Source organism: Rhinoraja longicauda, chromosome 23 (genome assembly GCF_053455715.1).
Source record: "Rhinoraja longicauda isolate Sanriku21f chromosome 23, sRhiLon1.1, whole genome shotgun sequence".
In the NCBI taxonomy this organism is placed as follows: domain Eukaryota; kingdom Metazoa; phylum Chordata; class Chondrichthyes; order Rajiformes; family Arhynchobatidae; genus Rhinoraja; species Rhinoraja longicauda.
Genome location: NC_135975.1, coordinates 35362250 through 35376049, shown reverse-complemented (window position 1 = coordinate 35376049; position 13800 = coordinate 35362250). Strand labels below are relative to the sequence as shown.

General features: G+C 46.5%; 1 protein-coding gene across 1 annotated transcript in view; it reads right to left on the bottom strand.

Moving 5' to 3' along the window:
- Positions 1-4511: 4511 nt before the first annotated feature.
- Positions 4512-13800, bottom strand: part of amdhd1 (amidohydrolase domain containing 1) — a 31026-nt gene continuing 21737 nt past the window's right edge. Inside the window, exons 7-8 of the mRNA XM_078420086.1 lie at positions 11055-11215; positions 4512-4879 (exon numbers count right to left, since the gene is read on the bottom strand). Coding sequence (XP_078276212.1) covers positions 4792-4879; positions 11055-11215 — 249 coding nt within the window. The 3' untranslated portion in view covers positions 4512-4791. The remainder of the gene's footprint in view (positions 4880-11054; positions 11216-13800) is intronic.

The following is a 13800-nucleotide window of genomic DNA, read 5'->3' as shown; positions in this document are numbered from 1 at the left end:
AGTAAATTGTCCCCAGTGTGTGTAGGATAGTGTCAATGTGCAGGGATCGCTAGTCGGCGCGGACTCAGTGGGCTAGAGGGCCTGTCTCCGCGCTGTATCTCTTAAACTAAACTAAACCTAAATAGTGCAGCACTGGAAACAGGATCTTTGGCCCACGATGTCTTTGCCAAACATGATGCCAAGTTAAACGAATCACATCTGTTTGCACATGATCCATATCTATCCACTCCCTGCATTCCATGTGCCTGTGTAAAAGTCTCTGCAACACCACTACTTTACCTGGCTCCAACCCCACCCCTGGCAGTGTGTTCCAGGCACCCACCACCCTCTGTGTGAAAAACAAGACTTACCTTTGCCCTGCACGTCTCTTTTAAACTTTGCCCCTCTCACCCTAACTTTGTAACTGTGCAACTTTGTTGGTGCCAAAACGTAGCGACACTTGTGTACTGCCGAGGTGAGGTCACATGCCACAAGGTTCTACCAGGTTGTACGCAAACACAAAGCGTTTCACTGTTCCTAGGTACAGGTGACAATAAACTATCATGGAATGCTGGAGTAACTCAGCGGGTCAGGCAGCATCTCTGGAGAGAAGGAATGGGTGACGTTTCGGGTCAAGACCCTTCTTCAGACTGAAGAAGGGTCTCGACCCAAAATGTCACCCATTCCTTCTCTCCAGAGATGCTGCCTGACCTGCTGAGTTACTCCAGCATTCTGTGATACCTTCGATTTGTACCAGCATCTGCAGTTATTTTCCTATATAAACTATCATGGGATCATTGCCCTCGAGTTTTTGACATTTCCACCCTGTCTGGACGGTTGAAATCTGGAACAAAACCTGATAATACTGGGAATACTTTGCAGGTCAGGCAGCATCTGTGGCAAGAGGAATCGTTAACATTTCAGTCATTAACCCAACGTTAGAACTGGCAAAGGGAGAAAGGGGATCACCTTTAGGTTGCAGTGAAAGTGGGAGAGGTGTGGATGGGTCAAAGGGAATATATCAGCAAGTTTAGTTTAGAGAAACAGGCCCTTCAGCCCACCGAGTCGGTGCCGACCAGCGATCCCCACGCACTAAAACTGTCCTACACACACGAGGGACAATTTACAATTTTACCGAAGCCAATTAGCCTACAAACCTGTATGTCTTTGGAGTGTGGGAGGAAACCGGAGCACCTGGAGAAAACCCACGCAGGTCACGGGGAGAACGTACAAACTCCGTACAGACAGCACCCGTAGTCGGGATTGGAACTCGGGGCTCTAGTGCTGTGAGGCAGCAACACTACCGCTGCGCCACCGTGCCGCACCCATAGCGGTTCCAACAGGCCCATTCCCCCCCCCCCCCCCTCCCAACCATAACTGGCTCCTTCTTTGTTGGTCTCCATTACACCGGAGAAATCAAATGGCGGTTGGATGACTGGTTCGGGGGCAAGTGTAGTGATCCATGGGGTAACCTTCAGCTGTGTGTCGCTTGCTGTCTTAATTCTCCGTCCCGCCCCAACTCTGACACATGTGTCCTGTAGCTTCCTGCATTACGGTAACAAGTCCTGACCTAATCCACAGTTGCACGGCAAAGAAACAGATCCTCCTCCCACCATGTCCACATTGATCTTCAAGTAACCAGCTGCACTTATCTGACATATTTCACCCTCTGTCCCATTCCCATTAAGTCACCACCACTTCTTCAACATCCCAGCCACCCACAGATAAACATGGAGGAACACCAGATTGTTAGTTGGTGGAGGAATAAAAGTTAACAATTGATGGAATATTTTCATGATCATGTTCTAGGAGCAAACTTAGGCCATTCGGCCCATCTACTATGCCATTCTGCCATGGCTGATCTATCTCTCCCTCTCAACCCCATTCTCCTGCCTTCTCCCATAACCCCTGACACCCGTACTAATCAAGAATCTGTCAATCTCCAACATTAATATATCCACTGACTTGGCCTCCACAGCTGTCTGTGGCAAAGAATTCCACAGATTTACCACCCACTGACTAAAGAAATTCCTCATCTCATCTCCTTTCTAAAGGTACACCCTTTTATGTTGAGGCTGTGGCCTCTGGTCCTAGACTCTCCCACTGGTGGAAACATCCTCTCCACATCCACTCTATCCAGGCCGCTCACTATTCGGTACGTTTCAATGAGGTCCCCCCCTAATCCTTCTAAACTCAATTTTCATTCATTTGCATATCTTAATCCCCAGAATATTAACAGGAGCAGGTTCTCAGTTCGGATTTTAAAATGAACAGGATTACAAACTTAATTTCAGGAAATACAGTTTGCAGACAAAGCTGGTAGAGGTGCTGCCTCACAGCGCCAGAGACTTTGGTTCGATCCTGATCTCAGCTGCTGTCAGTGTGGAGTTTGCACGTTCTCTCTGTGATCGCACTGGTTTCCTCCTAGTCCTCTGGTTTCCTCCCACATCCCAAACAGTAGGGATTTGTAGGTTAATTGGCCTCTGTAAAACTGCTTACAGTGTACAAGGAGTGGACGCGCAAGTGGGATAACATCGGCCGGTGGCGCAGCGGTAGAGTTGCTGCCCGATAGCACCAGAAGCCCGGGTTCCATCCTGACTACGGGTGCTGTGTGTACGGAGTTTGTGCGTTCTCACTGTGACCTGCGTGGTTTTTCTCCAGGAGCTCTGGTTTCCTCCCGCACTCCAAAGACGTACAGGTTTGCAGGTTAATTGGCTTGGTATCAATGTAAAATGTCCCTAGTGGGTGTAGGATGGTGTTAATGTGCGGGGATCGCTGGTCTGTACAGTCTCGGTGGGCTGAAGGGCCTGTTTCCGCGCTGTAACTCCAAACTAAATTAAACTAAACTGGTGTCAAACAGGTGGGTTGATGGTCGGCATGGACTCAGTGGGCTGAAGGGCCTGATTCCATGCTGTCTTTCCAAAAAATATTAAAACCAACAGAGTTAAGAATCATATTAAGAACCATAGATTAAGAACTAATCAAATGGCTCAATATTGACCCTTCGTTGCATAAAATGGTATTGCTTAATATTTTCTTCCCTTGTGACTCAGCATGTTCCACATTCAATGCTAGGGGATGTTTGACTCAATGCTAGGGGATGTTTGACTCAATGCTAGGGGATGTTTGACTCAATGCTAGGAACAATACCTTCCAGACCTGATCGTCCACATTGTGAAGCTACTCTGAACATCAAAAGTAATTTGGTATATTCAGGAAACGTAAATTCCTTGACCGTTGCTGTCTTCAGCAATGATAGATCAGAGTACATGAAGAGATTGCAACCATCTCAAACCAGGAGCACTAAGCACATGAGCCCAAACATAGTGTCAATAGGTGGTCTCAAAGGGCCAACGGGCCTGTTTCCGTGCTGTATCTGTCAATCAATTCAATCACTCAGTCCGCCTAGGCCTCTACGATCTCCCAGTTGCCAAATACTTTAACTCCCCATTCCTACACTGACCTTTCTGTCCTGGGCCTCCTCCACTGTCAGTGTGAGGCCAAACACAAATTGGAGGAACAGCACCTCACATTTCGCTTGGGCAGCTCACACCCCAGCGGTATGAAAATGTTTTTCTCCATCTTCCAGTAACCCTTGCTTCCCTTCTCTCTCCGCCCCTCCCCCACCCTAGTTGTCGTACTAGTTTCACTGTTGTCCTGCTGAGTTTCATTGCTTGTACCCACTCGTTATCACCTTCTCCACAACCAACAATGGACCATTGTGGGCTCCACAGTCCCTTGATCATCGTTGCTGGCTTTGATTTGGTCTTTTCATACCTTTCATTCATTTGTTCTTTGTACATTTTCATATCTATAGTTTCCCTCTCACCTGACTCTCATCCTGAAGAAGGGTCTCGACCCGAAACGTCACCTATTCCTTTTCTCCAGAGATAGTGCCTGACTCTCTGATTTACTCCAACATTTTGTGTCTGTACACATTCCAATCACTATGTTGGATACGAGTGCAAATAATCCCGCTGGGCTTCCCAGCCAGTTCGGTCTTGTCTTCAATGCCCCATTACCATTACCCAAAACAAGTGGGCAGCATGGTGGCACAGTGGTAGAGTTGCTGCCTTACAACACTTACAGCGTCAGAGAACCAGGTTCGATCCTGACTAAGGGTGCTTGTCTGTACGGAGTTTGTACGTTCTCCCCGTGACCGCGTGGGTTTTCTCCGAGATCTTCGGTTTCCTCCCTTGCTCCAAAGATGTACAGGTTAGTAGGTTAATTGGCTTGGTATAAATGTAAATTGTCCCTCGTGTGTGTAGGTTAGTGTTAATGTGCGGGGATCGCTGGTTGGCACGGTCCCGGTGGGTCTATTTCCACACTGTATCTCTAAACTAAACTAAACTAAATCCAGCATCGACCAACGTATTTGGTGCAGCCAGCTGCCAGAGTCTCACACTAGCAGAAGGTCATGAAGATACTGCCAGGCAACAGATGATTGGCAAGAGCAAACGTTGACCTGTCCACGAGACAAGACCTTCACGTAGAATCACATAGCAGACCACCAGATCATTTATTTATCTCAGAGAGCATTTATTTCTGGGATATTTTGATATTATTACCACGCCCATAAAGATATGGCAAAATCAGAATCAATGAACAGTCATTAAGATATTTCTCACATGATAACTGATTATCCTTGAAGTCATCAATCTTCATCGCCTTCTCTTGTCCAGGTTTGTACGAGGACTATTTTAAACATGGAACTTGGCTGATAATATTATGGGTGTTCAATTTCATAATCGAAGTCCTTCAGAATGGTTCAGAGTTCAGGCAAGGATCTGAATTATTAATAACCGAAACAACTTAATTTTTGTGTGCAACTTTTCCTTTGGTAATGACATACTTGATTATCTCTCGATGATTTCCAAACTGATAAATCAAATGCTCCCACCTTTAAAAAGAGAAAAGCATTTGTCAGGGCATTTGTGTGCGGCTTCTAATAGGAAAGGATCTTATTTAGATCTTTAATTTCGGAATGTTAAGTTAACTTAAAGATCTTGTTACAAATAGGAATATAATTTAGTTTGATAATAACAGTATATAAATAATAATAATAATAATAATAATAGTAATAATAACAATAACAATAACAATAACAACAACAACAACAACAATAATAATAATAATAATAATAATAACAGTAATAATAATAATAATGTATTAAATAAATCACCTAGACAAGAAAAAAAATTACAATAAAAATTCACAGATTTATCATATCATCAGCAACATTTAAAGAAGCAGATAAAGTTAAATCCAGGGATATGGTAAACAGTTTTCATAAGCTGCATGCCAGCCTACAGGACAGCTTTTGCAATGGATATTAGGACAAGCTTTGGAAAGGAATACACTTCACTTAAAGGCCGCACGGTGGTGCAGCAGTAGAGCTACTGCCTTACCGCGCCAGAGACCCGGGTTCCATCCCGACTACGGGTGCCGTCTGTACGGAGTTTGTACGTTCTCCCCGTGCTGACTCAGTGGGCTGAAGGTCCTGTTTCCATGCTTTATCTCTAAACTAAACTAAAGTAAACTAAGGTAAGCTTTAATGAAATGTCTAATTGATGTAACTGGAGAGACCTTGTGAGTGTCCCCTGCATCCTCTCAACCTGAATCACACACATCCTTCCAAGAGCGTGGTTCTGGAACGTCACAATTCAATGGTGCTTTACCTGTCACATCTGAAAGTGCACGGTGAAATTCTTTCTGCATTTACTACACATGTATGCAGCACAGAAACTGGCCATTCAGTCCAACTCGTCCCTACTGACCAATTTGCCTAATCGAGCTAGTCGCATTAGCCTGTGCCTGGCCCTTGTCCCTCCAAACCTGACCTATCCAGTACCCGTCACCCCTTCCCCTTCCCATTCCCATGCTGACCTTCCTGTCCTGGGCCTTCCCTATTGCCAGAGTAAAGCTACACACAGACTCGAGCAAAAGCACCTCTTAGGTAGCTTTCAACACGATGGTATGAACATTGAGTAGGAAAGAAAACTGCAGATGCTGGTCTAAATCGAAGGTAGACACAAGATGCTGGAGTAACTCAGCGGGTCAGGCAGCATCTGTGGAGAACATTGATAGGTAACATTTCACAGAGTGCTGAAGTAACTCAGCGGGTCAGGCAGCATCTGTGGAGAGTGGTAGAGTCGGTGGGCAGGAGGAATCACAGAGGGGGAACAGTGAGAGAGCATGTTGCTAAACTCTCATCGAAGAGAGGAGGAGAACTTCTTAAAGTAGACATACCTTGAGGAGATTTTGCAGCAAGATGTGTAGGAAAGAAAACTGCAGATACTGGTCTAAATCGAAGGTAGACACAGAGATACTGCCTGGCCCGTTGAGTTACTCCAGCATCTTGTGTCTACCTTCGGTACAAACATTGAATTCTCCAATTTTAGGTAACTACAACCCCCCCCTTTCTTCCCTCCACACCTCCCCCTTCTCTCCCCTCCCCTTCTCTCTCCCCAGTGCTCCACCTGGATGTACCTTTTTCTCCCTCCCCCCCCCCCTTCCACCTACATTCCTTCCTCTAGCTTCACAATTCGCAACAGAACAATCTCTTCTGTCTTCCCCCCCTTTGTGCAACTATCTGCCTAAGAAACCCCCCTCCCCCTCACCTGTATCAACCTATTACCTTTCAAGCTTTGTCCTGCCCCTCCTCTATTCCAGACTTAGTTTCTCATCCCTAACCCTACAATCAGTTTGAAGAAGGGTCCCGACCCACAACATCACCTATCCATGTTCCATGTCTGACCTGCTGAGTTACTCCAGCACTTTTGTGTCTTTTTTTGTAAACCAGCATGTGCAGTTCATTTCTACTCTTTATAAAGTCATGGTGGGCACAGATAAGGAGAAGGGTCATGGTCTTCTGTTCCAGAGCAGCTAAGTGTAAAACCGGGTTGTTATATGGTGATCAATGGGCACCAGTCAAAGGGCAGTTTTATCCTGAATAACACTGAGCTTGCTGATTAGTTTTGGAACCGTGCATCGACACACAAATGAGGGTATCCTGCCTCACTCCTGATTTATGCCTTGTATACGGTGGAGAGCAAGGAGTGAGCCACTTGTCCCAGGCTCCCAGCCTCTGACCTGCTCTTTCCACTCATCCAATTGATGTCTGCAGGCTGTTGATGATGAAGGACAACTGCGACTGCACTTACAACAACCAGGGGCCACAGTCCAAGAATAAAGGGGAGGCCATTTAAAACTGAGGTGAGAAAAAACTTTTTCACCCAGAGAGTTGTGAATTTGTGGAATTCTCTGCCACAGAGGGCAGTGGAGGCCAATTCACTGGATGAATTTAAAAGAGAGTTAGATAGAGCTCTAGAGGCTAGTGGAATCAAGGGATATGGGGAGAAGGCAGGCACAGGTTACTGATTGTGGATGATCAGCCATGATCACAATGAATGGCGGTGCTGGCTCGAAGGGCCAAATAGAAACATAGAAACATAGAAAATAGGTGCAGGAGTAGGCCATTCGGCCCTTCGAGCCTGCACCTCCATTCAATATGATCATGGCTGATCATCCAGCTCAGTAGCCTGTACCTGCCTTCTCTCCATACCCCTGATCACTTTAGCAAAAAGGGCCACATCTAACTCCCTCTTAAATATAGCCAATGAACTGGCCTCAACTACCTTCTGTGGCAGAGAATTCCACAGACTCACCACTTTCTGTGTGAAGAAATGTTTTCTCATCTCGGTCCTAAAAGACTTCCCCCTTATCCTTAAGCTGTGACCCCTGGTTCTGGACTCCCCCAACATCGGGAACAATTTTCCCGCATCTAGCCTCTCCAACCCCTTAAGAATTTTATATGTTTCTATAAGATCCCCCCTCAGCCTTCTAAATTCCAGTGAGTACAAGCCCAGTCTATCCAGTCTTTCCTCATATGAAAGTCCCGCCATCCCAGGGATCAATCTGGTGAACCTTCTCTGCACTCCCTCTAAGGCAAGAACGTCTTTCCTCAGGTTAGGAGACCAAAACTGTACACAATACTCCATGTGCGGTCTCACCAAGGCCCTGTACAACTGCAGCAGAACCTCCCTGCTCCTAAACTCAAATCCTCTTGCTATGAATGCCAACATACCATTCGCTTTCTTCACTGCCTCCTGCACCTGCATGCTTGCTTTCAATGACTGGTGCACCATGACACCCAGGTCACGTTGCATCTCCCCTTCTCCCAATCGGTCACCATTCAGGTAATACTCTGCTTTCCTGTTCTTGCCACCAAAGTGGATAACCTCACATTTATCCACATTATATTGCATCTGCCATGCATTTGCCCACTCTCCTAATCTATCCAAGTCACTCTGCAGCCTCCTAGCATCCTCCTCGCAGCTAACACTGCCACCCAGCTTCGTGTCATCCGCAAACTTAGAGATGTTGCATTCAATTCCCTCGTCCAAATCATTAATATACACTGTAAATAACTGGGGTCCTAGCACTGAGCCTTGCGGTACCCCACTAGTCACTGCCTGCCATCCGAAAAGGACCCGTTTATTCCTACTCTTTGCTTCCTGTCCGCCAACCAATTTTCTATCCACCTCAACACTGAACCCTCAATACCGTGTGCTTTAAGTTTGTACACCAATCTCCTATGTGGGACCTTGTCGAAGGCCTTCTGAAAGTCCAGATATAACACATCGACTGGTTCTCCCTTATCCACTCTACTAGTTACATCCTCGAAAAATTCTATAAGATTCGTCAGACATGATTTACCTTTGGTAAATCCATGCTGACTTTGTCCGATGATTTCACCACTTTCCAAATGTGATGCTATCACATCTTTAATAACTGACTCTAGCATTTTCCCCACTACCGATGTTAGGCTAACTGGTCTATAATTCCCCGTTTTCTCTCTCCCTCCCTTTTTAAACAGTGGGGTTACATTAGCTACCCTCCAATCCTCAGGAACTACTGACCTCGTCCTGCACCTATTTTCTATGTCTATGTTTTCTAACCTGGACTTGAAAATGGCGTAAAACTCTGATGAAGGGTCTCGACCCGTAACATCACCCATTCCTTCTCTCCAGAGATGCTGCCTGTCCCACTGAGTTACTCCAGCTTTTTGCGCCTACCTTCGGTTTAAACCAGCACCTGCAGTTCCTTCGTACACATTTCGTCTGTATACTTTCTCAGTGTACTGCTACTGTACACTTGTACTGTATATCTGAGATGCTTATCTAAGTGCTTATGTATAGTGATACCTGTACCGAACTGTATACAAATGTATTTCACTGTACCTCGGTACATGTGCCAAATAAAGTACCGTAGCATACAGTACCAGTGATTGTAATGCCATGAATGCAAAGGTTGGAGGGATCAGCTGTCCATTACGTTCCTGGCCATGCTCTCATTTCACTACTACCATCAGGAAGAAGGTACATGAGCCTGAAAACTGTGACTACCAGGTTCAAGAGCAGCTTCTTCCCAACAATCATCAGACCTTTGAACACGACACAACACAAACCTCAGCAACAGAAGGTAGACACAAAATGCCGGAGTAACTCAGCGGGTCAGGCAGCATCTCTGGGGAAAAAGAATAGGTGATGTTTCCGATCAAGACCCTTCTTCAGACTGATGAAGCCTCTAATTTCTCAAGTTTCCCCCTCCCCTGACTCTCAGTCTGAAGAAGGGTCTCGACCCAAAACGTCACCTATTCCTTTTCTCCAGAGATGCTGCATGAGCCGCTGAGTTACTCCAGCATTTTGTGTCTATCTTCAGTGCAAACTAGCAGCTACAGTTCCATCCCACACACCAACCTCAGCAATCCGGTCTTCTATGGACTGTGTCTTAGGTTGCAATACAGACTTTGGTTTTTGCACTATTATGGTTACTACGTATTAGTTATTAATTTATTGCACTTATGTTTATTTCAGTTTCAGTTTAGTTTATTGTCACATGTACCGAGTTACAGTGAAAAGCTTTTGTTGCGTGTTAACCAGTCAGCAGAAAGACAATACATGATTACAATCCAGTCATTCACAGAGTATAGAGAGACGTGATAAGGGAATAATGTTTAGTGTAAGATAAAGCCAGTTGTTGGTTCAAAGATAGTCTGAGAGACATCAATGAGGTAAATACTAGTTCAGGACTGCTCTCTGGTTGTGTTAGGATGATCAGATCTGATAACAGATATATATTACAGGTTTACAGTATAACAATACATACATATAACAATAACAACTGTATAACAATCTACATAAGGCAGAGATAGATAGATTCTTGATCAGTACTGGTGTCAGGGGTTACGGGGAGAAGGTAGGAAAATTGGGTTAGGAGGGAGAGATAGATTGATTGAATGGCGGAATAGACTTGATGGGCCAAATGGCCTAATTTTGCTCCTATTACTTATGACTTCATATAAACAATATATTGCCGTATAACAATTATATATTAAATGTGTGTTATTGCAGTTGCAGGTTTGTAAAGTGGGCAGCAATGTGAATTTCATGGTGGCCACAAAATGCTGGAGTATTTCAGCAGGACAGGGTGATGTAACCCATTCCTTCCCTCCAGAGATACTGCCTGTCCCACTGAGTTACTCCAACATGTTGTGTCTATCTTCATAGGTTGGTTGTTGGTATCAGCCAAAACATTATGACCACCTGCCTAATATGCTGTTGGTCCTCCATGTGCAGCCCCATACGCAGCAGGGTGCGATGCACTGTGTATTGTGACACATTCCTCCCGTGACCACCATTAAAACTTTCTGTGACTTGTGCCACAGTCGACCTTCTGTCGGTTCGGACCAGACGGGATAGCCTTCGTTGCCCTCGCGCATCGATGAGCCTTGGGTACCCAGCACCCCTGTCTGTCGCCGGTTTGTGGTTTGTCCCTCCTCGGACCACTGTCAAAGTCGCTCAGGTCTTTACTCCTGCCCATTTCTCCTGCATCCAACACATCAACTTCAAGAACTGACTGTTCACTTGCTGCCCAATACATCCCACCCCATGGCAGGTGCCATTGTAACAAGATGATCAATGTTATTCACTTCGCCTGTCAGTGGTCATAATGTTTTGGCTGATCGGTGTATATAACAATTGAATGGGCTTGGCTCTTGCGTGTGGCCATACCTGGGAGCATCAATGATGATGATGTTGCCCTCCTTGCCCACTTCCAGGGAGCCGTGGGATGTGGACCGCCCGAGTGCGTGGGCAGCGTTGATGGTGGCAGCGATGAGGCTCTCGGCCATGGTCATCCTTAGGGTGACACACGCCATGTGCATCACCATGGGCTGTGGGCAAAGAGCGTGCACCAGGCAGAGCTTTAGTGTTGTTCAGAGATACAGCGCGGAAACAGGCCCTTCAGCGCCGGCCAGCCATCCCCGCACACGAACACCATCCTACACACTAGCGACAAATTGTACATTTGTACCCAGCCAATTAGCCTTCAAATCTGTACGTCTTTGGAGTGTGGGAGGAAACCAAAGATCCCGGAGAAAACCCACGCAGGTCACGGGGAGAACGTACAAACTCCATACAGACAGCACCCGTAGTCGGGATGGAACCCGGGTCTCTGGCGCTGTGAGGCAGCAACTCTACACTGTGCCACCGTGCCCATTGTGGAGACTGGGGACACAAGGACATTAATACAGCCAGCAAGTTGCATCTTCACCCACAGCTGGACACACCTGCACAAAGCCTCTCGACGTAAAACTAAGTACAATGCATGTGTAGGAAGGAACTGCAGTCTGTAGAAGGGCTGAATGGCCTCCTCCTGCACCTATTGTCTATGGGTTACTGATTGTAGATGATCAGCCATGATCACAGTGAATGGCGGTGCTGGCTTGCAGGGCTGAATGGCCTCCTCCTGCACCTATTGTCTATGTTTCTATGCTTCTACGTTAAGACCCTTCTTCAGATTGAGACAACACTTTGTATTTGGGTCAATGGTGCGAGCCGGCTTCTGGACTTTTGTACCAGCTCTAATGATTAACCCAAGGAATGATGAAATAGTTATTGAGTGATTCATCTTCCTTTCCTCTCTCATCCAAACTGAAGCAACATTGATGAATCAGGACAGTGGGAGAACCATGACATGCTGACTAAATTGGGCAGCACGGTGGCGCAGCGGTAGAGTTGCTGCCTTACAGCGAATGCAGCGCCAGAGGCCTGGGTTCGATCCCGACTACGGGTGCTGTCTGTACGGAGTTTGTGCGTTCTCCCCGTGACCTGTGTGTAGTTTCTCCGAGATCTTCGGTGTCCTCCCACACTCCAAAGACGTACAGGTATTGGCTTGGTAAATGTAAACATTGTCGCTAGTGTGTGTTGGATAGTGTTAGTGTGCAGGATCGCTGGTCAGCCCGGACCTGGTGAGCCGAAGGGTTGTATCTCCAAACTAAATTAGCGTTGGTCACTGGCATTGGTGGGTACATGTTCAGATTTGTCCTCTGTACATTATCTTTTATAGCACAGATATAACTGAATCGTTTACGATAAAATTAATATTTATCCAGCCATTATTTGAGTGTAGTAATTGCCTCAAATTTATTGCTGTCAGGTATTGCTATAATGATAGTCTACTGAGTATATTATTTAAACTCTTTCCAAAGTTACTTGGCTAGGACAGGCTTAGAGGGATATGGGCCAAAGGCAGGCAGGTGGGACTGGCGTAGATGGAACATGTTGGCCGGTGTGGGCAAGTTGGGCCGAAGAGCCTGTTTCCACGCTGTAAGATTCTATGATTCTATATATATTGTTAAAGGTTTGTTGAGGCATTCTCTTTCCCCTTTAAGTAATGGACTTTTAGTTTCAACTACTGCTTCAGACTCCTGTGTATAATGTTGACATCTGACAAAGTTATACAAAGGGACTGTTGCACTACAAGGTGCAATCTTCAGGTAACATTTTAAACCAGGCCCAAATAATCCCCTTGATGTGTATGTGCATGTTTACCTTTATTTTCCCTCAATTTATGGCACTGAAACAGTTGATCCTATATATCGGCGAGACCAAGTGCAGGCTGGGCGATCATTTTGCTGAACACCTCCGCTAGGGTTGCCGTGTTAGCCGGGACATCCCGTATTTTGGGCTAAATTGGTTTGTCCCGTATGGGACGGCCCTTGTCCCGTGTTAGGCCTGGGGGGGTGTTGTAGGCCTGGACACTGTGGGGCCGAACACTGTAGGGCCGGACACTGTAGGGCCGGACACTGTAGGCCCGGGCACTGTAGGCCTGGACACTGTAGGCCTGGACACTGTAGACCCAGACACTGTAGGCCCGGGGACTGTTGCAGGCCTGGACAGTGTAGGCCCAGACACTGTAGGCCTGGGGACTGTTGCAGGCCCGGACAGTGTAGGCCCAGTGGCCCCGGGCGCCGCATAACGGAGGTTGCATAGCAACCCGCCTCCCTACCCGGGCGGCCGCCATTGGTGGTGCGGGAGCACATGGCCGCTGATTGGGTGAGGTCACGTGAGGCGCGGGGGGAGGTGACGTCACCCTTTGTGAGTGAGAAAGTTGGCTACCCTAACTTCCGTTCAGTCCGCCTTGGGGTATGTGATCTCCTGATTGCCAAACATTTTAACTCCCCCACCCATTCCCACACTGACCTTTCTGTCCTGGACCTCCTCCACAGTCAGTGTGAGGCCACACGCAAATCGGAGGAACAGAACCTCGTATCTAGCTTGGCCATATTACAAACCAGGGGCATGAAACTGATTTCTCTAATTTCAAGTAACAACTGCATTCATTCTCTCTCTCTTATCTCTCTCTCTTATTCTCTCTCTCTTATTCTCTCTCTCTTATTCTCTCTTCTCTTATTCTCTCTCTCTTATTCTCTCTCTCTTATTCTCTCTCTCTTATTCTCTCTCTCTCTTATTCTCT